Genomic DNA, 27,163 nt, shown 5'->3' with positions numbered 1-27,163 from the left:
GACTGTGACTCACCAGTTTCATTCAGTCGGGCTTCACATCTGTCTCGTCTGCCAGCTCTGCTGTTTGGTTCGGGGCCCGATGGAGCCCGGCTCCCCCGTCTGGAGTGCGTCCATGGATGAAGGTTTCCGCTGCACTCTGACCTCTGCCCTCGCAAGGACATGGTGGAGTGTGTCTGTGTTAGTTAGCGTCTCTCTGCAGTGGCTGGAAAGGCCGGGCCCGGGGACGGCAGAATGGGGCCAGCAGCCCTGAACCCGCACATCCTCAGGTGCACGTCAGAAAGTATGAGCCTTTGGTGGCAATGACGTCACACTGACTGGTGAAAGGGTAGCGGAGGAGGACTGAGTGGCCCGGCTTGTGGAAGACTCGCAAGGACGAACTCAGAGCCTCGAAATTAACCTTCAGTGGGAGGAGCACTTGGAACCCACCGCACATAACCTCAACAGGCTGCACGGTTTCAGGGAGGCACCACCAGGGGAAGGGACACCCATGGACACACCCCGCCTTCCCAACACCACCACCGATCGTCAGAGACAAGGCCAGGACCAGCCCGTCCCCCCGCCGGCCGCCAGTCCCCGTGCTGAGTCTGGGTGGAGCATCCGCAGGGTGATGTCACGGGCCTGTGACCCTGAAGCCGCACGGGCCCTGTGCTCAGAAGGGCCCACGCTTGGGGGTTCATGCCTCATGGTCACCGTGTTCACGTGCTGAATAATGTTATCTCTGCACTGACGTTTCTAACTGAGGTCGCAGGTGCTGGGAGGCCCCATGATCTCACCTCCTACCGGCCTCCTCCCGTCTCCCAGACAGAGGAAAGGAAGACATTTTCTTTAAAAAAAAATTTTTTTTTTAACCTTTATTTATTTTTGAGAGACACACAAGGGAGGGAGGAGCAGAGAGAGAGGGAGACATAGAATCTGAAGCAGGCTCCAGGCTCAGAGCTATCAGCACAGAGCATGTTCGAGCAGGGCTCAAATTCGTGAACTGCAAGATCATGACCTGGGCTCAAAGTGGGACGCTTAGCCGACAGAGCCACCCAGGCGCCCCAGGAAGACACTTTCTATTTCAGTACCTTGAACGGCACTTTTTTCCTGTGTTTTGAACAAAGGGCCCGCGTTGGCTGAGAGATCGGCAGCCTGCACATCGCAGCCCCCCAACCAGGTCCTGCAGGGTTGGGGGGAGGCACCGGGCGTGAGGCTGCTACGGCTCCTTGGGGACACCCCACGGGACACATTGTGAGCAATTCACAGCAGTGAATACTGCGTACTGTGCCCCCAGCCTCCACACCACCGGCCCCCAGCGCGTGGCTGCCCCAGTGCCTCCCTGCACGTCTCTCCTGAGGAAGTTCGCGGTATGCAGACCGGAGCGAGCATTACCAACTCCTACGACAATTTGGCACCATGTCTGTTGAATCTAACAGGCGTCGGGACTTGGGTTTTCCCAGTCCATTTTTTTTCTAGTGATTTTTAAAAATTTTTTGATGTTTTATTTATTCTTGAGAGAGACAGAATATGAGCAGGGGAGGGGCAGAGAGAGGAGACACAGAATCCAAAGCAGGCTCCAGGCTCCGAGCGGTCAGCATAGAGCCCAATGCGGGGCTCAAACCCACAAAGCGCGGGATCATGACCTGAGCTGAAGTCAAATGTTCAACCGACTGAGCCACCCAGGCGCCCCATCTAGTGATTCGTTTTTATCGGGTGTCACAGCTGGGGAGGTGGTTGAGGGTGCACTTCCAGGCACGATACTCCGGACAGGCTCTGCTCCGTCTCTCTCGCTGCCCGTCCCAGCTTGCTTGGCAGTTATCCTGCTGGCATCCCCCCCTCTGCCCCGCACCCCGCCCTGGATTTGAACAGGAACATCTTAGTGACGCACAGGTTCTTGGAAGGCAGAGTCACATCTCCGTACAAAGGCGAGCATGCGCGCGTCGCGACCAGCTATTGGCGGAAGGACATCTTCTCAGCCAATCGCTCAGGTGGAAATGAAGATTTATTGTTGTATTGAAATCGTATACCTTTTTCTTTAATGGGGCAGTGAGACCTTCCACTCCCGGGCCCAGAATGTTTCCGCTATGTGCATTCCTTGCTTTCCAATGTCGAGTCTGCATTTCAGCCTCCCCTGGGGGCCCCTGCAGGCTCGGAGCACGGAGCGGCCGTCCTCTGTGGCTTGTGGGAGACTGTCTCGACTTCAGTCCCAGACTCGGGAAAAATAATGGCCCAAAAGCTTCCTGCCGCTGAACCACAGGCGATGGTGGCTGCTCTTTGGGGTGGGGGCAGAAGCAAAGAGGGTCAGAGGGTCTGCTGAAGGCCTCACCCAGGCATTTGACGGGTTCAAGCCTCGGGGAACAGGGGGCCCCAGAACGTCACGGTGAAGGACTCTCTGTGCGTTAGTCACCATCGGCCCTGCCCGCCTCGGACACAGGCCGTGGGGCGAGCAAGAGGCTGTCCGGGCATAGCGAGCACAGGCCTCGGGGCCCCTGCCGCCCGGGACAGGGAAGGAAGGCAGAAAGGAGTGACCCCAGCCGCAAAGAGGAAACACAAGACGGAAGGAACCGGAGGGAAAGAGAACCCCGTGGGCGGAGCGAACCGTGTGTAAGGCACCGTGCAATCCACTCGGTGCTTGGGCAAGTTTTATTCTAGCAGGAGGGAACTTCTACACGTGTAATAAGCAGCTTTCGTTATTGAGCAAAGCAAGCTTGTCTGGTGAGGACAACCGCCCGCAGGAGACCCCTCGTCTCTCTGGCCCTTCTCCGCAGAGCCCGCAGCAGGAGCCTCCGCCGGGGCCTTCCCGGCCGTGGCCCTTGGCACTGTGGCACGGGGGAGGCCACCACACGGCCCCCGTCACGCAGACGGAGAAGGCGCCTGTCGCCTGTTGTTGGGGAGAAACTCAGAGCCGGCACCGAGCACCGAGCACCACCGGCAGTTTCAGGGACGGCCCTGCTCCTCCCCGGGTGGCATTCGCATAATTCGCAAACTGCCCAGACTCAGCCCCTCCCCCAGCAGGGCGGCCCTGGCTTTGCCACCAACAGCCTCTCCCTCCAGCTGCAGAGCTACGGACTGTGTCCAACCCCGAGAAAACCAAGAACGCACAGTGTTTGGAAGTTGTTTTTTTTTTTTTTTTTTTTTTTTTAACATGCGGGAAACGTGAGCAGACGTCATCAACATGCTGCTTGAGCTATTTTTTAAACATTTTCTCTCGGGGCGCCCCTTGATTTCGGCTCAGGTCGGGATCTCCCGCTTTGTGAGAACGAGCCCGTGCTGGGCTCTGCGCTGACAGCGAGGAGCCTGCTTTGGGCTCTTTCTCTCAAAATAAGTAAATACATCAAAATAAGCTTTAAAAAACCGTTTTATTTCAAAGAGCAGACAAGTATTCTGCTAGGCAACAACTGGGAAGACAAATGGCCAAAAACAATCATAGTTTGTCTTAATAAATAACAAAATGCCATTTATTTTCTTGGATTTCTAGAACACACAGCACATCTTAAATAAATCACCCCACGCTGGTGCCGCGGGGCTGGAGACAGTTCCAGGCGCCTAGTGTGTTGCAGGTGACTCACTGCGCCAGGCCCGCCCACCCCGGCCACGTCCTCCCCGAGCCCCGCAGGGACCAGCAGCAGCAGCCACCGCAGCGCTCAGATGGCAGACGCATCCAGGTGTTCGGGCCTGGTGTTCCCAGGGCCCTCGACGGGCAGGCCGATGGCCTCGCGGCTGCCCACTCGTCGACAATTCTGCAGGCCGGTGAGGAGCCGGGGGCGGTGGTGGGAAGTCTTGCGGGAGACCTGAGGGCCCCGAGGTCCGTCCTGGTTTCTGACCTGGCATCGGGTTTCTTCTGTCCTCCCAGAGCCTGGGCTCCGTGCTGGCTGCGTTCTCGCGCCCGCTGCGGCATCGGGTCCCCGACACGGCCCGTTCAGGTGACATCAAGGTCCCTGCCAGCGCGACACGCACCCGTTCTAACGTCCTAGGCTGGAGCGCCCGAGACTCAGGCTGACCTGAGTGCCACCCACCGGGGACCCGCCCGCCCAGCCACGTGTCCCCCGGCTCCGCCGTGGTGAGGGCACTTCCCACGCGCCTCCTGTCCGCGGTGCTGAGCCCCACGGCTCGCCTAAAACGGCAGCTGGACTCCTCAAGGCGGCTTTTGTGTCTTTTCCAGGTGTGTGTGCAAAAGGCAAGGGTCAATCATTCTTTCCAACACAGGATCCTTTATTTGAACTTTCCCTTGACAGACCGTTGGCGAAGGACGGGCCCGCCTCCCTCCAGGGGACTCGGCGGTCAGTGTTCCTTGAACCTGGAAGAGGAGGACAAAGGAGCAGCTGGTGACACGGCCAGAAATGGCACAGGAAGGACGCACAGCCCCCCCCCTCCCCCCCAGAGCCTCTGGAGCCACCTGGGGGGTGCAGCCCCGCCCCACCCGCAGCCCTGGGGACGAGGAGGGACAGAGATGGGGCGGGCGGGGGGTGGGGCAGGCTGGCTGTGGGGGCTCCTATTCTTGTCTCTAAGACGCAGCTCAAAGACAACACAGAAGGCAATTTCCCTGATGTTTTCCCTCAGCTTCTGAGGAGAGATTAATTGCCACCATCAGCCGCCCGGAGGCATTTATTAGGAAAGGACAAATCAGCATGAACGAGATGTGGGATGATAAGACGGTGGGTGGGTTTTCTTTTCCTTCCATTTTAGGAGAGGCCAGGTGTGGAAGGCAGGCAGGCAGGCCCGTACTAGAGCTGCTCTCTGACCTCTGACCGGTGGCAGGGGGCAAGGGGAGGGGGCACTTACAGAACCTGGTCCCCGGCCGCTGACCCCGGGCAGCTCAGCTCCTTGTGAATGAGACGAATCAGGAACTGCAACCGGAACAAAGACCAAAGACAGAAGCCGTTACTGCGGGCAGGGACCCTGCATCAGTGCTCTCGGAAGCTCACTTGGGGGCGGCTGTGTGGGCCCCACATCACACGCTGGGGTGCCCCGGGCCCCAGGGCAGGGCTGTGGGCCTGTGAGCCGCACGGAGGCCGTGCTCCTGGAGGTAAGGACAGGTTTCAGCCTAAAACGTCTGTTGCAAATGAAACGAGTCCAATCATAAAATACCCAGATTAGGGAAAGAGAATGTAGACCAGGTGACCCACGATCGCGGTGACTCTGGGTGGGGGCCCTGGAGAGCCGCACGGGGGACTCTGAAGGCCAGGTGAGCATCTCATGGGCCCCGGCACCCAGAGGCGGACCAGGCTCACGTTTGGAGCAGCCGCGTTTTCTTAGGAAACTCCTGGGAGAGCGCTGGGCCCCGCCGGGCCCCTCGCCCACAGCCTCCACAGCTGCCGTGGGAGTAAACCAGGGACAGAGTTCTGCCCCGTACGCGCCCACAGGGCTGGGTCCGTTTACGGAGACAGACCGGTGACCTGGTGCCACACCAGCTAACTGGTTCTGCCTGTGTCTGTGGCTTCGGACCCGGTCTTTCCGCAAGCTGACCCCAGCCCCACAGGAGGGCCCCTTCCAAGGCCCAGAAGGACCACTGGGCCGAGAGAGGGCCAGCGTGGCCTCAGGTCAGAGCTCCAGGAAGCAGGGGAGCCTTCAGCGCTCGTGGTTCAAGCAGAAGCTCTGAAGAGAAGTGGCCGGTGAGGAGAACAGGGGTGACTCCTTCCGAGAAAGCACAGTCCGGCTGCCGTGCCTGACCCTCGATTGGTGCGCATACGGTCACAGGGGTAAAGCAGGGAACGTGTCAGGGGCCGAGCGTGGGGCTGGCGGTGAGGGGGACGTTCCTGTGGACCAAGCGGACCCTGGCAACGTAAGCCTCCAGCAGCTCAGCATGGGCCTGCTCGCCTGGAGCTGGGCACCTGGTCGACACACGTCCCGCCGAATGTGCCGTGTTGAGCGTTCGCAGAAGACCCGCCATCATCCAAAGCAGATCCCGGACACAAAGGGAAAAGGGAAGGAAATGATGAGTGTTTAAGGTGGCATGAAACACTGCAGACAGTAGTAACGAACCTGAAGGACAAAGGTCACACTCTTGCGGGGAGGGGGGAGAGGTGGGGGGAGGACCTGGGCGGCTCAGTCGGTGAAGCATCCGATTTCGGCTCAGGTCACGATCTCATGGTTCGTGAGTTCGAGCCCTCCATCGGGCTCTGTGCTGATAGCTCAGATCCTGGAAACTGCTTCGGCTTCTGTGTCTCCCTCTCTCCCTGCCCCTCCCCTGCTTGTGCTCTGTTTCTCTCTCTCTCTCTCAAAAGTAAAGATTAAAAAAAAATTTTTTTTAAAAAGGTCACACTGTCGCATGTGACGGAGAGCCGTGTCTGCGGGCAAGCCCAGGGAGGCCCGCCTGCTCTAAGTGCCTGCCCAGACGCCCGGAGCCCCCTGGCCCGGGTCGGCGGGGGTCAGCCCATGGGTGTGACAGCATGGCCACCGGGCTCTGCGCACGTGCCCCTGAGAGTCCGGCAGGCCCCAGGTCTGACCCCACAGGGTGACCTGACCTGCTGGGTGCTGGGGTTCCAGCCTCAGACTTGGGGGGTGGGACCGGCCTCTTGACCCGCGGAGAGAAGACGTCTGTCTGGTGTTTAGGCCGCCTGCGGACTCCTCCCGCTCTCCCGTTTGGGTCTCACCTGGCCTGGCCGGTCCAGCTTGCTTCCGGTCACCACTTGCCTGTCTACCACTCTCACATCCTGTTCTCTGTCCTTTCTGAATTCCGACGCGCCACACGTGCCGTCTGGCCCGCAACCCCAGCGCTGCCCGGTGACGGCGGGCCGCTCACGGTCACGTTTGCACGCGTGCGCTCGCCCTTCTTGTCGGCCGCGCAGCCCCGCCTTCTGTGCCCTGAAGCTGTCGGCTGTTCCGTCTTCGACTGTGCTCGGCCCCGTCTCTACATTCCTCCCCGGGGCTCCGGTCTGTGCTTCATCCCTGGCGGCGGCCACGGCTTCCGCGTGCTGGGCTGTACCCGGGGACGTCCTTGTCTCTGTGCTCCACGGGCTCCCCTTCTTTGCTCGTGAACCCACATCCTTCTCGGACGTCTTCAGTACTGCTACGTCTACCTGATAACCATGTTATCTGCAATTTTGGGGGGTCTGACTCTGCCGTTTGTCGTGTCTGTCACCTCAGTCACGGTGGACCGTTTCCCAATTTCAGGCTCCTCTCTGCCGGGCGTTAGCAGTGGGGATCCGGGCAGCGGGTTGAGGTTTGCCCCTTGCAAATGGTTTTAGGGTTGCTTCTGCCCAAGAACCAGGCGTATCACGGTTCCAGGCCAATTTTACTCAATTTTTGGGTACACATTATGTGTATTTACCTAAGTTCAAAAATCTAAGCTTACCATAGGCAGGTCCGTGGCTAAAAATCCTCAGGGACGACTAGCCCCCTCCAACCTGGTGAACAGGCTGAGGTGGACACAGATCCTTGTCTCTCGGACCCACGTGCTCGCTGGAGCCCAGCCCACTGAGGGTCCTGGCCTCCTGCCCCACTCGTGCGGGCCTGAAGCCCCACCTCTGCTCCCCAGGGGGGCAGAACCAGCCACTCCCCGATTCCCACTGCTCTAGCCCGGGTACTTGTCTATGCCGCTTCGACATTCTGGGTCCCGTCCCGAGGATACCCTTCCTTTCCACGGGGTTGGCTGTGCATTTAAAAGGACGCATAATGTGTGTTCCCCCGCATTGCTGAGGGACAGTCTTCAGTCTCTAACCAGCCATGATGATGGAAGTCTCGGGGCCACTTAGTTGAAATGATCTGGGACTTAACTAAAGCCCTCAGGCATTTATAAAAACAAATGCTTTGAGGAAGAGCCTCTTAAAAACCTAACAGGCTCCCGAGTTGAAAGCTGGCCCTGGATCCTCTACGACATGGGGGGCTGTGGAACAGCCCTGGAATGAAAATACAGAACTCTCAGAGCTGATATTTCCAAATCCTCGACTCACCCTTACAGGGATCAACCTCGGGCGTTTTTCTGGGGAAGCGAGAGGAGGCACGTGGCTTCAGGTCGGGGACCCCGTGCGCAGGGCGGCTGCAGGTTGAGCGCACGCTAGCCACTCGGGTGAGCACGGCCCGCTTCTGACCGGTGCCCGGGCCTCTCTGTCCTGCAGGGGCCGCAGACGGAAGCTGGGGGCCGGCACCCACAGCCTCTGCTCCTTCTTTCCCACCCCTTTGGGCTCCGAGAGTCAGGCCGCTTTCCCCGGGGCTGCAGGGCACAGGAGGAGCAGTGGGGCAACGGAGGTCACCACGTAGGACGTGGGTTTCGGCCTGCCGTCTCCTCCAAGTCCCCTCGACGATCCTGCCTTGGGGTGCCATTATTATGCCTGTTTAACCAACGCGGGAGCTGCAGAACAGAGAGGCCAAGTCACCTGCCCCAGGTGCACACACACTCGGCAGAGGACGGGGCTGGGATCCCACGCAGGGAGCCCCTGCTCTCTGCCTCCCCACCATCCTGCCTAAAGCTGCAGAGTGGCAGGCCGGCTTCTGCTCTGACATTTGTTCAGACCAGAAAGAGGAAGGCCTCGGATCGCGAGCACTCGGGAAAGCTAGGGTCTGTCACGGGCCAGGCCTTCCTGAGGACCGCACTTCCGTCGGAAAGAGCGTCACCGTGTTGGGACGACAGCCACAGAGACTTACCAGTAAGGCACAGGCGTCTGCAACCATCAACATGTAGAACACGTTGTTCCATCCAGACGGGGAGAGGAGCCCAGCCAGCAGGGGGCCCAGCGCGGCTCCTGGAGGGGGGCAAGGGCACACAGGAGCCGGGTGAGGAAAACGCTGGAAGGCGACTATCCGACACACCCAGGCCCAGCGAGCACACAGCAGGGTGCTCGACGCCTCCCTCACAGTTAAAGAAAAACACGCTGAACAGCACAATCTCATCCCCACCTCCCAGACTTGTGGGGGGAAAAGGCTCGCTCATGCTCAGTCCTGGTGAGGACGCGACGGGCATGGCCTGTTTCTGGAAGCAAATCTAAAAATATGTATTGACCTTAACACGCTCATTCTTTGGATCCAACAATCCCAATTGAAAACTTTATTAATGAAATCTGAATCTAATGCACGATCTCAGATACGCTTTGGTTAGGAGATGTGTCATTGGGGAAATATGAGTAAGGTTTGTAGATGCTAAGACCGTGTCAGTGTTAACTTCCTCAGTTGATGATGGGGCACTGTGGTTACATCAGGGGATCCTTTGCCTTCAGGGAATGCACACTGAATACACAGTTACTGGGAAAGGGGCAGCCTTCCGCAATTTGCTCCCTAAGTGGTTTGGGGAAAAGTATGCATATATATAAAGTATGGACGTATATGTACATTTCACTTCCACTGAGCAGGTGCCCACCCTCCCCGACAATGATGGGAGTGCTGGCCGCAGGCCCACACCCCGGCGGGCACTGGGGAGTCTCTGCCTCCAGATTCTAGTTGGATCCCATGACCACGAAGACCAGTGGTTGATGCATCATTCCGTGTGGAAAGGGCTTCTAGCAAGTGCTCGGTGGCTCATCCTTAAATACAAATATACGATGGGCCAGCCCAGCTCACCTGTGTCTGAGGACAGCTCCAAGGTGAGAGCAAACAAGTCGGAAGGAGGGGAACCGGGAGGAAAGAAACAAACTGGGGAGGAGAAAATTCCCAGGAAATTTTAATACCTTCAGATAAGTGACAGAAAATCGAGTTGAGCCACATGACATTCTCACAAAACCAGCAGCAACACTTCACGATTCAGTCTAATAAACGCTGCATCCAAGAAGTGAGAACTAACGAATGTTAACATGATGACAACCAAAACGAAGACTGGAAAGTCAAGAACATCTCTGAGAAAGCAGAGAAAAGAGAAAACGACAGGAAGAAAGGAAAAAAAGAAAAAATGCGAGGATCAGCCCACAAGTGTTAATACCTGACGCATCAGTTTTCCAGGACTTAAAGACAGACAGCGGTAAGGGAAATGCGTGAGGAAGGGCACGTGTCTCCAGGCAGGTGAGTCCCCGGGTACCCGGGGCACAGGGGACAAAGAAAGGCACCAGAGATAAAGAAGCGTGCCCAGAGGTTTTGGGGGGAAGCAGGCTGGGCCGGGGGGGGACAACAGACTTCTCAACAGAGACCATGGAAGCTACAAGACACTGGAATCCTGAAGAAGCAGTTTTAGCCTGGGATTCGTATCCACAGGCTGCAGCAGAATCCAGACCGCACGGACTCCCAGCCCTCAGGCTCCGCTTCCCGTGGGCTACTGCTCAGGAAGCCACTGGAGGTCTCCACTAAAGAGGAGCAGACACGGAAGCTGGAAGACGGGTCCAACGCGGGAACGTGGCGGAAGCGGCTGCAGGACAAGGCGTGGGAGCGCTGTGGCCGGTGGCCCCTCTCGGCTGACGGGGGGAAGCCAGGGCGCACGCATAACCACAAAAAGCTCACTTCTTGGCCTAGAGCGAGTGCTGCGACCCGAGGAGCGGTGTCGACTGAGGGGGCTGGGGAGGGGGTGAGAGCCGAGCCCCGGCCTTCTTCGCAGGAGGACAGCAGTGTCGGGCCGAGGGACGGAGAAGCGTGTAGGCTCGTATGCAGCTCAGACCACAGGGAAGAGCCGACGAGGCTGCATCTACGAGGAGGGAGCTGGCGGGGGCACAGGGACCCGCGTCCCACGTCATAATCGGCCCGTGAGGCTACCTGGCCTCAACAGTTGCATCAAGTGTTACTCTGATAAAATAAAACTTAGCAGGAGGAAACTCGGGGCGCTGTGCAGTCGCCGTGTGTGAAACACAGAGGAACGACAAGGGCTCGCGCCCCACGGGGAGGCGGCTCTAAGCCCTGGGAACGCACCAGGCACATAAACCGTGTCACCGGAACCACGGGGCCGCGGTGAGCTGTGAGAAGACATCGGCCTAGTTACTATTCACTGAGCTTTGCCCCCGTCCAAACCAGTATTTACGGCTCGGCGTGGACGTGTCAGGGTGAGCGCTCTGTGAACGGGGTTTTTTGCTGAACTGTGTGCGTTTCCACTCAAGCCTTTCTTTCTTCTGTCTAGCGGGCGGCACTTTGGGGGAGAGAGAAGGGCGGGGACACGGCTTGCTCCGCCATGGCCACTTCCTGGGCCCGCGGGCCGGGAGCGAACAGCACTGCAGGTGCCGTGGGGGTTGAGGCACCAGGGCCCCGTGGCCGGTGCACCCCACCCGTTAGTGGCGAGGTCGAGCCGGTCTGCTTGCCCTCGGCCATCCTTTGTGGGGGAGAACGCGCTTAGAGCTGTGCCCCGGTGTCTCTCCTGGGGGCTCCCCGATGCACACATTCCACTCTCGGCACTTCTGCTCCCTCTTGTTTTGAGAAGAAAACCAAGAAAGATGTGTTTTTCACCCAGTTCGCGTTTCCGTCCTTGTAAACTGCCATCCTCTGCTGCAGAAGAGCTGTTGACCCTTCTGGCAGAGCTGCAAGTTAGCCCCAAGACACGGCTTCACGGTGGCAGCTGGACGGACTCGTGGACCGTCCTCTGGGGACAGAAGGCACAGAAGGTGGTTCCAAGTCACACGGCTCATGTGACTGAGCTCAGCCCACAAGCATCCCGACTTCTGGCCGAGCATGTCCTCCAGGCCCTGGGAAGTCTCTCGCGGGCCATGGGAGTGGGGACAGCAGGGGACCTGCTCCACGTGGGCAGACCGTGCTGCCCTGCAGACGACTGCCCTGGGCACAGCGCCCCCCCCCCTTTCCTGGACGTGTCCCCACGTTCCCCCAAGGGGAACTGTCTTGGTTTAAACACCACAGGGGTGACCACGGACACTGCCCAGCAAATTCAAAGTCACCCCATGATCCAAATACGGGGCAGGTATGACTTTGGGGAGCAACAGAGGCTCAAGCGTGGCCCCCTCACAACGGCCACATTGCCCCGTGCATCTTAGAACGAGCAGAACCTGCTGCGGGAAGCGAGCTGCCGGGGGCCCTGGGAAGGCGGCCGGGGCAGGGACCAGGGCTCCTGTGACCCAGGGGCGGGCGGCCCTGTCCTGCTGTACCGTGCAGGCCTCTCTGACCCGGCCCCTCCCCTGTGAAGTCAGCACCCCCAACAGGAGGCGGCCTGGCCCCGTGTGGGATTCTGGGTGTGGGAGCCGCCAGGCAATTCATTTTCCACCCGTTCACTGAGTGACTACTGTGCTCCAGGCACCGTCTCCGTGCTGAGAGTACGGCAGAGAGTGAAGCGACTTCCTGTCCTCGGGCAGCTTCCATTGAGGCGGAGGGTGAGGGGATGGCATGAGGCAGGCAGGTGGAAGGTGCTGCGGAGAAGACGCCAGGGTAGAGGGGCCCTGGCTGAGGGTGACGAGGGTCCTCCTTCCAGAGTGTGGGTGACAAGGGTCCGCGTTTCAGAGTGCGGGTAATAAGGGTCCGCATTCCACACGGGCCGAGACGTCTCACTGAAAGGGTGGTGTTATTCCTGAGCAAAGACTCGCAGGGCACAGTGCACAGACATGAGGTTCCCCTAGGGGAGCTCCTCCAGCACGGGGCACAGCTCGTGCAAAGGCCCCACACGGGGACACGCTGGTGTCTGAGAGCAGCCGCAGGGAGGCCGTATGGCTGCCGAGAGTGGTGGGGATTCTGCATTAGTGAGACAGCAGTGGGCGCCCAGGACAGGACGGCGGCTGTTTCTATGCAGCTGGCACGCATGCCCGCGGGCACCACCAGGAGGGAAACCTCCCACAGCCACACAGAGGGGCGGCCCCGGGGGCAGGTGCAACTGTGCTTCGACTGAGCTGCCTTTGTCTGGCAAGAGCTCGGCTTTACTGCCACGAGACCGTCCCAGATGCCCAGATGCCCCTCCCCACCCGGCTTGCCCTCTCTCTCTCAGTCCCCCTGCTTCGGGTGCCTGGGGCGGCAGGTGACGGCAGGATGCGACCCAGGATCCTCCAGGGTGGCCGCGGGCGTCGCCAGCCAAGCTCCTGAGCGTCAGCTTCCCGCATCCAGCGAGGGACCAGCGTAGGAGGGCAGCGCCTGGAGCAGGGCAGGCCCGTTCAGGAGGCTGCAGGGTCCCTGGCAGGGAGCCGTCACAGAGCGCGTGCTCCCTGCACGAAGGCGGAGAGAGGTCAAGAACGCTGCCGTCAGCCTTCTGACTCGTGGGTAAGAACAGGCTTCATGGTTCGCACCTGCCCGTCTCTGAGCGCAGGACCCACGCGTCTTGCAGCCCCCCGTCCTCCAGAGCGTGCTACGGAATGCTCTTCCGGAGCTGTAACGAGGCTGCCAACGCCTTGATCTCTTACGCCTGGGCACTTACTAGTTTTCCTGCCGCGTGCACCTAATTCAGATTCTGTCCGTCGCCAAATGGCAGCGGTAAAGTCAGGAGGCCAGTGGCCCAGAGGCCGCGGGGTGCCAACGGCTGGCCCGGGCGAAAAGCTGAGTGCGCGTTCGTTCACACGGAGGGAAACCACTTCCAGCCAGTCACGTGCCCGTGCTTCCTCTGGAGCCGTCCGACCAGGGCGGACAGACGGCGCCCGCACCCCCCTTCCCCTGGGTCCGCACGTGCTTTTGACCTGCTCGTATTTGAAAAAGGCTGGCCGATCCTTTACTATTCGTCCTAACTCGTTGATAAATATATACCATTTACCTGTTTCTGAACGGGGACTGAACCTTCTGAATACTGAAATTGATCTGAACATCATATTTTGGAATTACTTTCTTCTACTTGCAATTTTAAAAATCTGGTTGTGGAAATTTTGTAACGTAATGCACCTCAGATGTTATGGTCGTGCCACAGTGAATCGTCGCTCTGACATGCGTGCCCTTGACCCTAGACTGAGCGTGGGGATGCTCTCTTTACTCTCCTACCCGTGATCTGCACCTTAGACCGTTCCTACAGCCTATGGGCTTGTGAGGTGGGCATTTTAGAAAAGATCAGTTTTTCACGGTAACTCTAATGGTAACTGTTAGAGCCTCTTTTCTCATTAAATGATCCAAACTTGTCAACAGTAATGATCTGAACTCTGTGGTAAAAAAATTAATCAAATTGCCCTTAGTTGGTTTTTGCAATAAATTATTAACATAAATTCACACCTTTGCTGAAATACTAACTGAACTTTAAGTGATTATAAATACCATATTTTTCCATTAGTAAAAACTATTAGTAATTTTTATTTATTTTTATGTATTTATTTTTAAAATTTTTTAATGTTTATTTTTGAGAGCGAGAGAGAGAGAGCAAGGGAGGGGCAGAGAGAAAGAGGGAGACACAGAATCCGAAGCAGGCTCCAGGCTCTAAGCTGTCAGCACAGAGCCTGATGTGGGGCTCGAACTCACGAGCTGTGAGATCATGACCTGAACCAAAGTTGTTTGCTTAACTGAGCCAGCCAGGCTCCCCAATAATTTTTTATTTTAAAAAGTTAATATTTTTTAATTTTAAGTACAGAGTATACTTAATTTTAAGTAAGTACCACCTTTACGACAAGAGAGACATCCTCCATTTTGTCAAGACTTTGTGTAGGTCTTACGTATTTGGATGAAATTTTGGATTAAGTTCTCTTTGTGAAATTAACTGAGATTATTAAAAAAAAATTTTATCAGCATCATTACACCACCTAACTAAAAAATAATCTTTGAAGGATTCTTGAAAAATAATCTTTCTTTTAGAATAAGCATTATAACAATACTGTAAAGAGTGTTTTGTGCAGTAAAAAAAACCAACAACAAAAAAAACCCAAAAAAGGCCAGCCAATACTAGTATTATCCAGACCCTTGGAATTCTTGGCATCTGTTAACTAGGATGTGACAATGTGGTTTCCCCTATGACCACAATTAACTTCTTAGCCCTAAAGATGACCACTCACCTACAGACCCGGTCCCGTCAATGATGGCGGTCACGGTGGCGAGGGCGTGGGAGTTTCCTTTGAGACTTTTGTGCGTGCCCTAGACGAGAGGGAAAAACAGATGTGAGGCCCATCTCAGCTGCATCAGTGAGAAACCAGCCTGCCCCTCCTTACGACAATTTACCCAATTTTCGAAGCAATTCAAAATGTGGGGCGTCTTCCATCAGAAAAATCTAAAATCTAGTCCGATCCAAACTTACTTTGGAAAAATACACAAAGTTTAAGGGTTTTCAACAGTAAGACACCATCAGAGATATCTGTCCAAACATATTCTGGTTGAGAGAACTCTCAGAATTCTTCAATCAGCAACTATTTCAATCAGCAACTATTTTACTCAGCACACCACACCTGCCAACGTGGGAAAGAAGGACACAGACTTGTCCCTACCCCGGAGGGGGCCAGCATCAACGCCCATGTCCATGTTCCCGCGAGGGGCCTTGTGTGACACGTGCCGGTGGCTCTGCAGTACTGAAAACCCAACCCGGGTAATGGCAAATGCCAGGAAGGATGGGGAAGAGGGCAGGACCCAAGACACCAGTGTGACGGTCGCCAAGTCCTAAATGACAAACTGAGAGGAGCTTTGGTTTTCAAAAAGCAATACATACAAGGCTGGGGGGAGGGGGGAGCATAAACCGAGGACAGTAAAAGAAAAGTAACTGATTGGGGGAAAAAAGTGCCTGGAAACCTAAAATGACACAAACCAAAGCCTGTAAAAACAGATGCTTGTGAGCGTGTGCACAGCAATATATAAATAAAGCACACACACAAAGTGATAATCACCCATAACTCATGTTTTCTGGAGTCTGGAGTCCCTGCTCTGTCCTTCCTCTGATCCCACAGAGCAGATGACTGTTACTTGTCTGCTGTGGCCCCTCCCAGCATCTTCTGTGCCCCATGCAGGCAGGAGCACAAAGGGGGGCCTGATGTTGGAGGGCCTGCCGCCTGGTGGGACTCCCCAGAGCCCTTCCTCTGCCTCTCTGCTGACCCGATGGGGCCTCTGGTTGTCCCAGGAGCGGAAGGGCCTGAGGGGCCGAGGACAGCGCTCTGAGCCGATGGGCAGGGTGAGTGTCAGGCAGACACGGGAGAGGAGGGGAAGGGGGCGGGCATGGGGTCTGCCTGGGCATGGGGTCCGTGTCCTCGGGGGGCCTGCCATGGCCTCCAAGCAAGAGAAGGAGCGAGTGGCTGGTGAGCTCCGGGTCTGACTCTACGAGGACTGGACAGAAATGCAGAAGAGAAGCAGGGTCACTGGAGACAGGAAAGTTCCAGGGGCCTCAGGGGCCCGTGGGGGAGGGTTCACCGGGCCAGACGCCCAGAAGGCCGGCCATCCTGCCCACAAGTCTACAGGCCGCTTCTGGGTTGCTGCTTATGGTTTTGCTTGAGAAAAGTCTTGGGTGCACGTTAGTTTTGCCAAGACGGCACACGGGCCGCGTGCCCTGTGCCCGCTTTCCCTGGGTCACCGCCTTATATGGCTTGCTGTCGCTGCCACAGTCAGGAGCCCAGCACTGACGCGTTATGTTTACCTAACCCAAGGACTTTCATCTAACGTCTCCTTTGACCTCGTTCTGTGTGGGACACCACATGACTCAGCCGTCACGCCTCCCAGGGCTCCTCCTGCCCGGCAATTCGGCCCACCTTCCTGGGTTCTGACCCCGACAGCAAAGTGCCCTCTGCTGGCGTGTGCGGGACGTTTCCCTCCTGAGGAGCCTGGGAGCGGGTTTGGGGAGGGTGGTCTCAGAGGTGAAGTGACATCTTCACAACACGTGTCCAGGGTGCAGGCCGTCACGCGCCCTGTCACTGTTGGCACTGACCTTGGTCCCCTGGCGGGGCCGTCTGTCAGGTCCCTCCCTGTAGCTATGACGTCACCGTACACAGCCCGCACCTAAGGACAGAGAGGGCGCTCCCCTCTCGGAGGACAGGGTATCCATAGAAACTCTTGTCTGCGGGGGATTTGACTCTTCTCTCTTGTTTATTTAAGAAACAACTTTTTAAAGAGGATCTTGTATCTTGGTGCAGGTGTCGGTGCCCGCTACGGACAGTGTGGAATGTCCCTCGTGTCAGGCGCATGAGGGTGACCCGCCCCCACTGGGTCTCTACGGGCATGATCAGGAGTCCGAGGTCACCTTGTCAGCAGCCCCCTCCCTCCAGGAAGGACAGGTGAGTTGTTCCTGTGGACTCTAAGGCCCAGGTGGCTCCCCCCTCTCCACGGCACTGGCATTTCTCGCCGCGTGCGTGAACGCGGGCTTGCTTCCTCTCTGGAACAGGTCCTCTGGGGCTCAGGTCCCCGTCCGGATTGGCTCTGCGGAGACTAGCAGAGGGCCAGGCACAGGGGGCCGGGTGAAAGGAGGGGCCGACCCCAGTGCACCTCAGATCTGGGCCCTGGGGGCGGGCTCAGGGGTGCATGGTCACCAGTCCCCGGGGTTAAGCAAGGGTAGCACAGAGGATCGAGCCAGCCGGACTGCTGCCTTCTGACCTCGGGCCTCAGACGGGCCTCTTAAACTCGCTCGACACCCTCGTTGATGGAACGGGGGCAGCACCTCCCTGTATCTGCTTCAGGAGACTCTCAGAAGCATATGTATCAGTCACGGGCAAAAAGCCCCGTCTCTAAAGACACCGTTTTACTAACAGAGACCGTCTCTGACCAGCACCCGCCCCCGCCCTGCACCGAGACCGCGGCCACTCACCAGGTCGGCGGACACGGCGGTCGTGATCAGGGCGTATGGCCCGCTGACCAGGGCCCCACTGAGCAGCAGCATGGCTGTGGGAACCAGAAACCAGAAGGAGGGATTCAGCAGCGGAATGGTGCCCTCTGGGAGAGCCCCCACGGTCTCGGCAGCCCCCGGGTGAGCGCCCTGGTGTCACGCGCGGGTCTGGCCTGAGCGCGATGTGGGCGGGTGCTAGGAAGGAGGCCCGCACGCCTGGGGCGCGGTGACTGCCGACTGCTGGGGCCAGCGTGGTGAGCTTCTTCCTTTAAACCTGCCCCAGGTACGCCTGTAAGTCCCAATCACAGGACCTGCTGCTCCGTTTCCTCGACCCTCAACTGGCGGCGACTGTTGAGAGCCTGGAGGGACCAGAAGCCCGGTGTCCCGAGTACGGATGTGCCGGGGGTGTGCAAATGCTCCCTGTGGTCAGTGCCGGCTGGCGCTAACCCCAGCCTTGGCCTGCTTTGCAGTGGGAGGGTGTCTGTCTGTCTGTCTGTCTCTCTCTGTGCCCGCAGCTGTGGATGGCTGCCCCCGAGGGACACCCGGACACCCAGAGCCACCGAGCTCCCACGGGCAGGGTAACGTGCTTACTTCTAAAAGGCACGCTTTCTAAACCGTCCTCCAGGCTCACTTTTCCAAATTAGCCACTGGTTACCACTCCTCTGTGCAGAAGCTTCTGGACCAGTGGGTCACGGGAAACCCACAGCTCCTCGTGTCAGCAATCTGACTTCTGGATGACTTCTAACAGGATCACACACAGCCTGCCTCCCTCCCGATCACCACTGCTGGCTGCTTAAGACAGGAAAGATATTTACCAGGGCGCCTGGGTGGCTCAGCCGGTTAAGCATCTGACTCTTGATTTCGGCTCAGGGTGTGATCTCACGGTTTTCGAGACCGAGCCCTGAGTCAGGTTCTGTGCTGACAGTGCAGAGCCCGCGTGGGATCCTCTCCCTCTCTCTCTGCCCCTCCCCTGCTTGTACACACACGCGCTCAATCTCTCTCTAAATAAATTTAAAAACTCAAAAAAAAAAAAAAAGAGGGGCACCTGGGTGGCTTAGTTGGTGAAACGCCTGGTTCTGCTCAGGTCATGATCTCACAGTTCATGAGTTCGAGCCCCTCATCCGGCCCTGTGCTGACAGTGCAGAGCCTGCTTGGGATTCTCTCCCCCTTCTCTCTCTCCCCCTTCTCTCTCTGTCCCTGCTCTCTCTCTCTCCTCTGAAAATAAATAAATAAACATTAAAAAAATCCTTCCCAAGTGTCAGAGCCATATCTGATGGTACTGCTTGCAGGAAGTAAAGAATCGTCCTCCGGCGTCCTGCACCCGCTCTCAGAAAGGCAGCTGGCAGAGGGCAGCTGGGAGTCTGGCCCCTGCCGGGCTCTGGCCTGTCCTCACCTGCTGGGGTGCAGGTCTCGGGGTGGAGCCCTGCCTCTGCCTTCCGGGGGGTCACGTGGCTTCTCAGAGTGCCTCCTCGCGGCCCTGGAGCGGGTGGCCCGTGCTCTCCCACGCTTGTTCTCAAGCCTGCGGACGGCAGGCCTCACTCCTGGGGCAGGAGCCCCCCCGAGGGACCTGGGACTATCTGGGCCACCCCACAGGCTCCGTTTACACCAAGCCGAATGCCTCCACGCTAATTTGTTGCTCTGCTTCATCAAGCCGTGTGGACAAAAACCGCACACAGAAGACAAGAAGAAAGGCCGTGGGGACTCACCTATCGTGGCTTCTAGGCCCATTCTGCTGATGGTGGAGAACATGTAGAGCTGTGAACGGTGTAAAACCAGGGGGACAACCGGTCACTGTGTGCAGCCAGATGCTGCCCGGGCCGGCGGTTCTCAGACAGCCGACCAGAGAGGGGGCCCCTAAGAAGGAGCGGGGGCCCTGCGGCCCTCGCCAGGCGCTGTGAAGCCTGGTACCCTGTCCCCACGCGCGGGCTCTGATGGCGCCTCCCACTGAGCTCCCAGGGCCGGGCACACGGCTTGGGGCAGCTCTCCCTGGGATCCACGCCTCAGTCCGACCGTCCCCTCCTCGGGCCGTCTGCCTAAATGGGTGCACCTGCTGAGGGGGTCCTGAGGCAGGGGCCACGGGGCCACACTGACGTTTTCTCAGTGAGGTTCTCTGCAGGTCTGTGTCAGGCAGCATCCAGGCCCTGAGACGCCGGACAGCTGGGCCTCGTTCTGGACACAGCCCAGCCGAGTGGCAGGCGGGCAAGTGTGTGCCGTGTAGCCCGATGAGTGACGGTACTATTGTTGTGACAATAGAGACAGGCACACAAAGGGAAGGTCACCTGCCCTAGGTCATTGTTACCAAATGCGTTCAAAGCAGTGGAAGCCAGCACTACCGTAGGCAGGGCTGCTGCCGCCTGGGGAGGTGGGGGACCCTAGAGGCTGAGCAGGAGCCTGTCGGGGAGGGGCCAGGGCCAGGGCCAGGGGAGGGGGCACCCAAAGGGGAGCCAGTGATGAATGAAGAGAGTGGCCCAGCAACGTGCAGAGGGCAGGGGAGACATCTGGGGAAGGAGGCTTGGCAGGCTCAGTGGGGGGACAAGCTGAGGGGGTTCTGAGGCCACGGCCAGTATCCAGAAACCATGAGTCACGAATGGGGCTGAGCCCGGGCTGGAGGTGACGGTGTGTGTAGGTGGGGGGGGAGGGGGGAGGCGGCTGGTCCTGGAGGCTTGGGGTCCAGACAGGGCGGGCGGTGGGGTGGGATGGGGGCCCGGCTCACCGTGGGGGCCGCAAGCAGAAGCATCAGGCCACAGGTGGAGGCCCGCTTCTCCAGTCGATCTGAGATCACGCCCGCCAGGATCCCACCTGCAATGCAGAGGGGGTGCTTGGGTCCCCGGGGCAAGATCCCACGGAGAGAGAGTGGAATATGCAAGACGGCAGTGAGGAGAGAATAATCTCCCTCTCCACGTCCCTGTCCACCCTCGCCGTTAGCCACGTCCCCGTCCCTCCTCGAGCGGGACTGTCCTCCCAGAGTGACGGCCATACGTCCACTTGGGTGATCTGACGGTTTGGGGAATGCGTGTTCCTCCCGATAGGAAGTCATCTCAGAGGGAACACGGACGCAGGTGTCCAAATGCCACCATCCAAGTTTTCCGTCCACGTGCGACAGGGAGGGAGGGACTCACCGAAGATCCCGCCCACGTCAAACAGGGTGGAGAGCTCCCCGGCTTGTCTGGCATCAAGGTGATCTAACAAAACGACAAGTGTCCCCGTGAGCAAGTCACAGCAAAGTAAGACCGTGCGTGGCGCTCCTGTCTCCTAGGCATGACCTGAGCCAAGCCGCAGTTAGGGGTGAACTCGGGGTAAAGGAAAAACAGCAGAGGCTGCTACGTGGGGAGATGCGCAGGAAGAATGAAAGCGAAACGCTCTTCGCCGGAATAGGAGGATCCTCATGGCTCGGCCTAACTCCCACCCCTCTGGTCCAGTGTCCGTCCCTGGGGTAGCCACAGGTTAGGCGCAGCCCCGAAGGTGCAAGAACTGCCTGGCACAGAGGCTCCGGCACCTGGGCGCACCCTGGGACACTCGGCGGACCCCGAGGAACTCCTGAGACAACAGGGAGGGAGCCACGCTGGGCTCCAAGGGGATTGAGGTTGGACAGTGCAGGAGAAACGGGCTTGGGACGCATGTGGGACCATCAGTCGAGTCCAGCCTTTCCTGGTGTCCTCAAGGCACATACATCCAAGGGACTTAGCTTCTTCTAATCACTCAGACTGGAAAAGCCAGCAATTCGTGACTGGAGTCCTAAAAGTGTCACCCCTTCTGCAATCATGGGGGAACAAAGGAAGAAAGAAGGTACGACATCTGTCTACACAGCGTGCGGCTTGCATGCCCTAATGGGGGTCTCCAGTCTACACTGAGTATGGCTTGCCTGCCGTAATGGAGGGGGGGTCTCCGGTCTACACCACGTGCGGCTTGCCCACTCTAATGGAGAGGGGGTCTCCTGTCTACACTGAGTATGGTGTGCCTTCCCTAATGGAGGGGGTCTCTGGTCTACACCACATGCAACTTGCCCACCCTAATGGGGGGGGTCCCTCCAGTCTACACTGCATGCGGCTTGCCCGCCCTAATGGAGAGGGGGGTCTCCAGTCTACACCGCGTGCGGCTTCCCACCCTAATGGAGAGGGGGTTGCTTGACAGGGAGCAACTGCCTTCCCTCCTTCCCAGACTCTGTCCCCCATAACGTGGCGGTCCCCTTACTGCCTCACCTGCTGTCCCTCTGAAACTCAGCCCTCCTGCCCCGGGCTCACAGCCACGTCTGCTGGACCTTGTGGCCGTGGGGAGTATGTGGTGCGGGGGCCCAGGGCAGGCAGCCCCAAGAAGGGGCACTTTGACCTGAAGACTATTTTCAGTTGAAAGCAATCGAAGCCCGGCAGATTCGGGAACGTTCCTCACCTCGCCCACAACTGCCTACATTCGTGCTGGAAGGCAGAGCCCGAGCAGGAAGCGAGCTCTCACAGAGGCTCCTCTGCACCTAAGGGCCTGGTCTGCACAGTGGGGCAGACGCTGTCTCCAAACACCTCCTCTCCCCTTCCTGCTAGCGTCCTCCCCCTTCGGGACCCCCAGAGCCCACCCCCTCCCGGGCTCAGGACGTCCTACTGGCCTCCTGTTGCCTGACTGTCTCTGGAATGTCCACGTCTTTGTGGATTCCCCGTAGGCACCAAACTCCATTTGATTTCCTCCTGCTCATGTGTCTCGTGTCAATTTGACTCTCAGCCCAGCCACAAGGACCTTGAAGGGCAGAGAAAGCTCTTCCTCCCTGACAGCGATCTGTACTCTGTGAACCCCCGGATTCCACATCTTCCCTCGCTGCCACACTCCCCAGAGCCTACATCTCCCAGGGACCCTTGCAAGCCCTGTCCCCTGGCCCCTCTGATGGTCCCCGTGCCCTTTCGGCTGTGCCTGCAGCCCCCGCACTCAAGGCTCCTTTAAGAACTGTGGTCACACGCAGCACAGGGAGGGTGACGGTGCCATGGAGCTGTGGGTTCGGTCACATGTACAGCTTCGGCCGTGGCTGGACTTCAGGAACCCAAGACAAGCTGTCAGCTGTCCCTAAAACTAGAGCTCTTCCCCAAGCAGCCATTTCCAGGTCGGATTAGTCAGCCTTTATTATCTCAATCCCCAAGGCCTCCTCCCCGCGCCGCAGCTGTGACGTGAAGTTCCAGGCAGCCTAAATTTAAACGCAGGCCGCCCCAGATAGTTAGAGCCCCGTGGAATTGGCAGCCGCAGCTGGGCTATAACGTGGGCCCTTTAAGCCCCATCAAGGTTATTACGGCCACGGAACTTTCGTACCCGAATTCTCTTTTTGTCTATACGTTTCTCTAATCACACGTTGTGTGGTTCAAAAGCATGTCTCAAATCCTCGGGCCCCACGCGTGCCCTTTCCTTCCGAGACCGCGGAAGCCAGCGCACGAGAGGGGCGCCGGTCAAGGCCCTGCGTGAACTTAACGTCTGTGTTTCCAGCCGCACACACTCACCCACACTGGTGATGTAGAGTGGGAGCCAAAACAGGAAGGTGTAGCTGACCAGCTTTGCAAACAGCAAACACAGAGAGAACTCGATCACACCCTGAATGGGAGACAGAGAGCCGGTGTTTACCCCAATGTGTACTCTGCAGGTTGACTTACACGTGCGACCGAATTATGAATGACTTCGTTCCCATGCCAACGGCTGGCATCTCTGGCCTGGGCAGCTGCAGACGCTGCAGGGAGAGAGGATGCGGGACCTATAGGGCAGGGTGCTGCCTGGGGATGGGGGAGCGGGGGGCAGTCAGCGCATGGGCCCGCGGCCACTCCTGCAGGGCGTGGCCAGAGTGCATAAGACACGACTACCACACCGCACGGCTCTGGGAACTTAGCGGTGAGAGGAGCTCTCCAACAGCGTGCCTGGAGGGGCCATCTCGTCACCGCGCACCCAGCGCTCTCTCTCCCCGGACCGGAATCCACTGCAAAGGACATGGCAGCCGCCCCACACTGAACAGCCTTCCCCCTGCCGCACGCACGGTCGCCCGCACCCTGCCCATGCTCAACACACCGAGGGTGCTGGGAAGTCACCTGGAAGAGAGACGTAGGCCTCCCCGAGGAAACCAAGGTCTGCGGCCTGACAGCTAAGGGGAGACACCTGCTCGAGTTTAGGTCCACTTTTAGAAAGAGGTGGCATTTTGAGACAGTAATTCAGGGTATCACTGGGAAATCTGGGTGAGAGAAGGGGTAACCCTAAGGCAGCATGCGGGGTGCGTGCGGGAACACCCCCCAAAACTGGGCGGAGGACACAGCTCCCAAGTGATGTGATTTCGAGATTAAAAGAGTCAGGGTCTCACAGCGGTGACCCAATAATGAGGACGTGCGCGTGACCAGCCTCATGCTAACCAGGCGCCTGGCGTGGTGCTCACTGCGGAACGAATGGTTTCACGAAATCCTCAGAACGTGAGGCAAGTCCTACACCAGGGCTGAGCCCGATTCGCAGATGGGGAAGCGGAGGCTCAGAGTGGTTGCCAACTTGCCCGGGACGCCCAGGGTGTTCGCAGCTGGGCCAGGGTCAAGCAGGCTGGGGTTCTGAGGCTGCTCCGTCCACAATGCCACGTTTCCTATGTGACCGTGGCACCCTGCCCCACCCTCAGCCCAGCATCCGGACCATAAAGCGCCACAGAAAAGCTGCTTGTTATTCACAACAAAATTTTAAAGGTAACTTTTTTTTTTTTTTTTAAACCGGCATCTCCTACAGGCCACCCACATTCTGGTGACTCTGGGAGTCCCGGCCTGGGCTTCAACGTTCCCCACTGGCTGGAGACCAGCCTCACCCAGTCACGAAAGGGTCTCTGGACCCGTGTTCCCCGTGCCGTTTCTCACTGAGGGCCCACGAGGAGTGTGGTCTGGGCGTGAAATCTGCAGCAGCCCGTCACACCCGAGGGCAGGAGCCCAGACGTTTCCAGGTGTGGTCCACGAGGTCTGGCAGCAGCGAGGGCCTGGACATCCTTCCCTGCGTGGGCAGGGTCTGCTGTCTCCCCTCCGCACCTGCTTCTGCCCCGGCTCTGCCGTCCCTGCCCACCGCGGCTCGCCACGTTAGAAGAACACATCTCCCCTGTGTCTCTGCGAGCTCCCCGGATCCTCTGCTGAGGGAGCCCAGGACTTTAATGCAAGAAAAGTCTAAGCCCACAAGAAATCGCACCCCTGCACCCCTCCCCCACCCGTCTGGGGTCACTTCTCCCCGGGCCCCCTTCAAGCCCTGATCACGTACCGCTGCGCCCGCCGGCAGGTGCCACGCACGCCCGTCAGCCTGGAGCGAGGGCCCGCTGCCTCCCCGCAGACCAGCCACCTCCCTGCGGACCAGCGCACATGAGCTTTAAACCCCAAACAGGTGCAGAGGCTGCACACCGCAGCTGTGCGTCCTGGGGTGGCTTCCTGCCCTCCCCCCGGCTCGCCCTCCCCCTCACCCCTTCCCCAGTAGCACACGTGGCTCACGTGGACTAGCTGTGTTCTCCTAAAAGCACCTCAGAGGGTAGAGAAAGTGGAGCGGGCCCACCCACACCACAGAGCGGAAGTCGGGGACAGTGCCTCCCCGGGGCTCTCGGTCAGGGTCTTCGGGGCCAGGGAGGGGCTGGGCCAGGAGGGGCTTCAGGCTCTGCCGAAGCCAGACTTTCTGGTTTTCCAAGGGGGGACGGGAAGCCCTATTCGTCCAGGAAGCGGGTCAACGTCTACTCGGAGGCAACTAACTTGAAACCTTTCAGGCACCGGGTGTGAGGCCGACCCTGCGCCTCACTCAGACCCAAGACCAACTGTTGGCGGCTTCTGGTTTACGCTGTAGATTTCTAACCCCCGGATTATAGAACCACGGGCTTTTTGTTTAAAGCTTGATCCACAGGCCAGTTCTCTTCACAGCAGGCGAAAGCGGCCCTTTCCGAAACCCTTCCCAGGCACGCGTACTCACGGGGATTCTCAAGGCCCCTGTGAAGCTGATGGCGGCCATGCTGCCCCCGCCGTCGGCCGGGAGGACGACGACGTGGCTCTGATGGACCGGGTGCTTTCCGTCTGACAGCAGTAGACACTGGATCTCGGGGTCCTGGCGGTGAAGCCCGTTGGGAAGAAAAGAGACATGAGGGGTTAGCAGGCATCCGGCTGAAGTGAGGCTGCAAGTCCTAGGGCAGCCGCTGCCCCGCCAGGTCTCGGGGGCGGCCTCGGGGGCGGTCTTTACAAAACGCTACAAACATACAAAATCCCTGGGCCCGGCAATCTAGGATTCTGCCCGTGAAAGACAGTCGGAAAGGCGGAAGAATACGATACGGTGAACGCCACGCCCCCGTTGGGAGAAACGGGTAAAGCGCATCCACAAAAACAACATAATCTGGCAGCAGCGGTAAAAACAAACCAACAGCTTGTGAGGTTTTGACGCTTATGTCACATTGAGTAACAAAACATTCCGAACTGCATTTTCATTATGATCTTAAGGAACACTGAACACGTTCCAATTTTTCTCTGTCGGGGTAACTGGCAGGATCTAGTGATGGGGGGAGAGCAGCTAACTTCTAAGCTGACAATGGTTACTGCCGGGTGACAGAATTGCATGTAATTTCCAGGGGTCAAAAATTCTTCACACGGCCCTGTGTTTTCTAAGGAGCTCACACTGGACGCAGGCATGTTACCAGAAATTGCATTATTTTAAAATTCATAAACCACTTCCAATATCCTGTGAATCCCGCTTCTGGACACTCCTGCAGGACAAAGTGTGCCTTCACGAAAGCAAAGAACAGTGCTCCCCCGCTCGGGGATGGGGGCCCAGCCAGGGCCGGGATGACCTAATGACACTCTTCATGAGTGAACCATGAACTGCAAAGACTTCCAAAGCAGTGTTTCTGTGCATGAACACTTTCCACCAAGTCGAACGGTTTTGTCGCGTTTCCCTCGCTATAACCTGTGCAAGTTGGATATTCGGGATTCTCTTCCAGTGAAACACAGAAACTGGAAGACCGGGGGTGGGGGGTGGGGGTGGGGACAGTCCCCGTGGGGGACAGTCCGACGCCCGCCGGGAGCCCCGCGCCTCGCCCTCGGCCCTTCACCTCGGGACGGCCCAAGATCCACACCTCCGGGAGGCTGGCTTCCGGCCCCACGTGGCCTGGGGACGAACACACTCACGGGTAAGCGTACAATCTGATGTTTCCGACTGGGGATGACAACCCCCGGTGTGACCGCACATCTTCCCAAGCACGGTCCCACAACAGCATACGGACACGGAAGACTTCCGTCTGAGTCTGTGCTGAATACGCGTCTCTCTCCTGAATGATGCTGACTGTCCAGCTTAGGAGGCCACATCGACAGCAACCACACGCTGCAGACTCGGGGCTCGGAGGGGCTGCGGCGCTCAGGCTCTTCCCCAGGCCAGCCACCGCAATCTCGGGGGGCAGGCCGCGGGTGAGTCGGTGTGCAGTCAAGGCCAAAAGCTGGACAGGTGTTTTTTTTTTTTTTTAATTCTGAATTTTCAGGTGTGGATTATACACACAGGAATCAGTCCCGGCGTGTGTGGTGTCACCAATTTCATGAAGACTCTCCCCAAACCTATACAATCTCATATATCTCATTAAACTGCTTCTTCCTCTAAAATTTAAAAAAATGCGTATTTATTTTTGAGAGAGAGAGACAGAGCATGAGCGGGGGAGGGTAGAGAGACAGAGGGAGACACCGAATCCGAAGCAGGCTCCAGGCTCCGAGCTGTCAGCACACAGCCCGA

General features: G+C 58.2%; 1 protein-coding gene and 1 long non-coding RNA gene across 10 annotated transcripts in view; one reads left to right on the top strand and one right to left on the bottom strand.

Moving 5' to 3' along the window:
• Positions 1-3,319: 3,319 nt before the first annotated feature.
• SLC37A1 (solute carrier family 37 member 1) overlaps positions 3,320-27,163 on the bottom strand; it is an 81,911-nt gene continuing 58,067 nt past the window's right edge. For all 8 annotated transcript variants that reach the window (XM_086676050.1, XM_086676048.1, XM_086676049.1 and 5 more), the window contains 10 exons: positions 25,370-25,501; positions 22,921-23,011; positions 20,572-20,634; positions 20,166-20,251; positions 19,159-19,207; positions 17,435-17,508; positions 14,715-14,793; positions 8,563-8,660; positions 4,762-4,826; positions 3,320-4,276 (listed from right to left, as the gene is read on the bottom strand). In XM_086676050.1, coding sequence (XP_086532176.1) covers positions 4,261-4,276; positions 4,762-4,826; positions 8,563-8,660; positions 14,715-14,793; positions 17,435-17,508; positions 19,159-19,207; positions 20,166-20,251; positions 20,572-20,634; positions 22,921-23,011; positions 25,370-25,501 — 753 coding nt within the window. In that variant the 3' untranslated portion in view covers positions 3,320-4,260. The remainder of the gene's footprint in view (positions 4,277-4,761; positions 4,827-8,562; positions 8,661-14,714; positions 14,794-17,434; positions 17,509-19,158; positions 19,208-20,165; positions 20,252-20,571; positions 20,635-22,920; positions 23,012-25,369; positions 25,502-27,163) is intronic.
• On the top strand, positions 16,456-18,710 carry LOC147577646 (uncharacterized). 2 transcript variants are annotated; one of them, XR_015240487.1, is made up of 4 exons: positions 16,457-16,907; positions 17,379-17,576; positions 17,736-18,030; positions 18,123-18,710. It is a non-coding gene; the product is annotated as an uncharacterized LOC147577646 (long non-coding RNA). The 2 variants fall into 2 exon arrangements; XR_015240486.1 differs by having other exon boundaries at positions 16,456-16,907; positions 17,379-18,030.

Source organism: Puma concolor, chromosome C2 (genome assembly GCF_028749965.1).
Source record: "Puma concolor isolate L17-30 chromosome C2, mPumCon1.1.hap2, whole genome shotgun sequence".
Lineage (NCBI taxonomy): Eukaryota > Metazoa > Chordata > Mammalia > Carnivora > Felidae > Puma > Puma concolor.
Note: the sequence above shows the minus strand (reverse complement) of the source record. Positions and strands in the feature narration are given on the sequence as shown.